We start from the raw sequence: 1,258 nt of genomic DNA on the forward strand, positions 1-1,258 counted from the left end.
TTAAATTAGGGAAGCTGTGGTTTCTCTATCACAGGTGCAAAAACAAAGAGGACAAATTACAGCTCTTTTAAAATTCTCTAGCTTATAACTGAACCTAACATGCAACAAGTGTCATAACTGCTTTCTCCTTTAAAATATATTTAGAAAATGTGTGAATATGTATGTAAAACATACAAAGTTATATGTAATTCTGTCAAATAGCAAGAAGCAGATTGTTAGCTTACAAGGCTTGTGGGACAAGCTATTTGTTATAGTATTTGAATGAATATGAAGTTTATTAGACTATGACAGTGAAGAGACAACTCTAGAGAATTTTTTTCTTATTTGTGTATGGAAGAAGAAAACACAGATTCTAATTTTGAAACATATTCTCTTGCAGCATAGTCTAGAACTTCTTATCTTATTAAGCAACCATATACTGATCTAGGAAGACCCTGTTGGTCCCCAACACCCCCTGCTGGTCGTGAGTGTCTCCATATGGAGGTTTTTGTGTAGGCTCACACTGGAGTTCTCTCACTGTGTTTTTGGCACAGTAATACATGGCTGTGTCCTCAGTTTGCAGACTGTTGAGTTTTAAGAAAACTTGACTCTTGGAGGTGTCCCTGGTGATGGTGATTCGGGACTGAAGACCTGAATTATAATATGTATTTCCATTGTTTGCTATAACTCCCATCCATTCCAGACCCTTTCCTGGAAGTTGGCGGACCCAGTGTACACCATAGCTGGTTAAAGAGAACCCAGATACAGTGCAGGTGAGTGACAGGGTCTGTGATGGCTGCACCAGGCCAGGTCCTGCCTCCTTCAGCTGTATCTGGGACAGGGCACCTAGGGACAAGCAACATCACCATCAGTCATATAACCCATAGATGAAAAACCTGGGTCCCTTTCCTGAAACCCCGAAGCACTTACAGCTTGGAAATGTCACGAGGCAGAGGAGCAGCACCAGGACAGCCATGCTGTGTTGGAGGCTCTAGTCAGAAGGAGATGGGGCCTCTCAGCTTGGCCTTGGATTTTCATCTTGAGCATGAGGACTGATTTGCATTGGGGGAGGTTCCAGAGAGCATAAAAGGAAGCAGAGACAAAGTTTCCAATTTCTCCTCCAGGATAATGAGATTTGCTTTTAATCTCAGGAACATCTCTGTAATGATGTCTGGATTTCCAATTCCAGATAAATAGAAAATATTAAGAGTCATACTGTAGGGCTGGAGAGATGACTCAGTGGTTAAGAGCATTGCCTGCTCTTCCAGAGGTCCTGAGT

At 42.0% G+C, this 1,258-nt stretch overlaps 1 gene segment (V, D, J or C); it reads right to left on the reverse strand.

Annotated features, from left to right (window-relative positions):
• Positions 1 to 403: 403 nt before the first annotated feature.
• On the reverse strand, positions 404 to 955 carry LOC101987404. The segment is given in 2 exon segments: positions 404 to 825; positions 910 to 955. Coding segments are annotated over 2 exon segments (468 nt in total).
• Between the last annotated feature and the right edge of the window lie 303 nt (positions 956 to 1,258).

This window comes from Microtus ochrogaster, unplaced genomic scaffold (genome assembly GCF_000317375.1).
Source record: "Microtus ochrogaster isolate Prairie Vole_2 unplaced genomic scaffold, MicOch1.0 UNK155, whole genome shotgun sequence".
Classification (NCBI taxonomy): Eukaryota; Metazoa; Chordata; class Mammalia; order Rodentia; family Cricetidae; genus Microtus; species Microtus ochrogaster.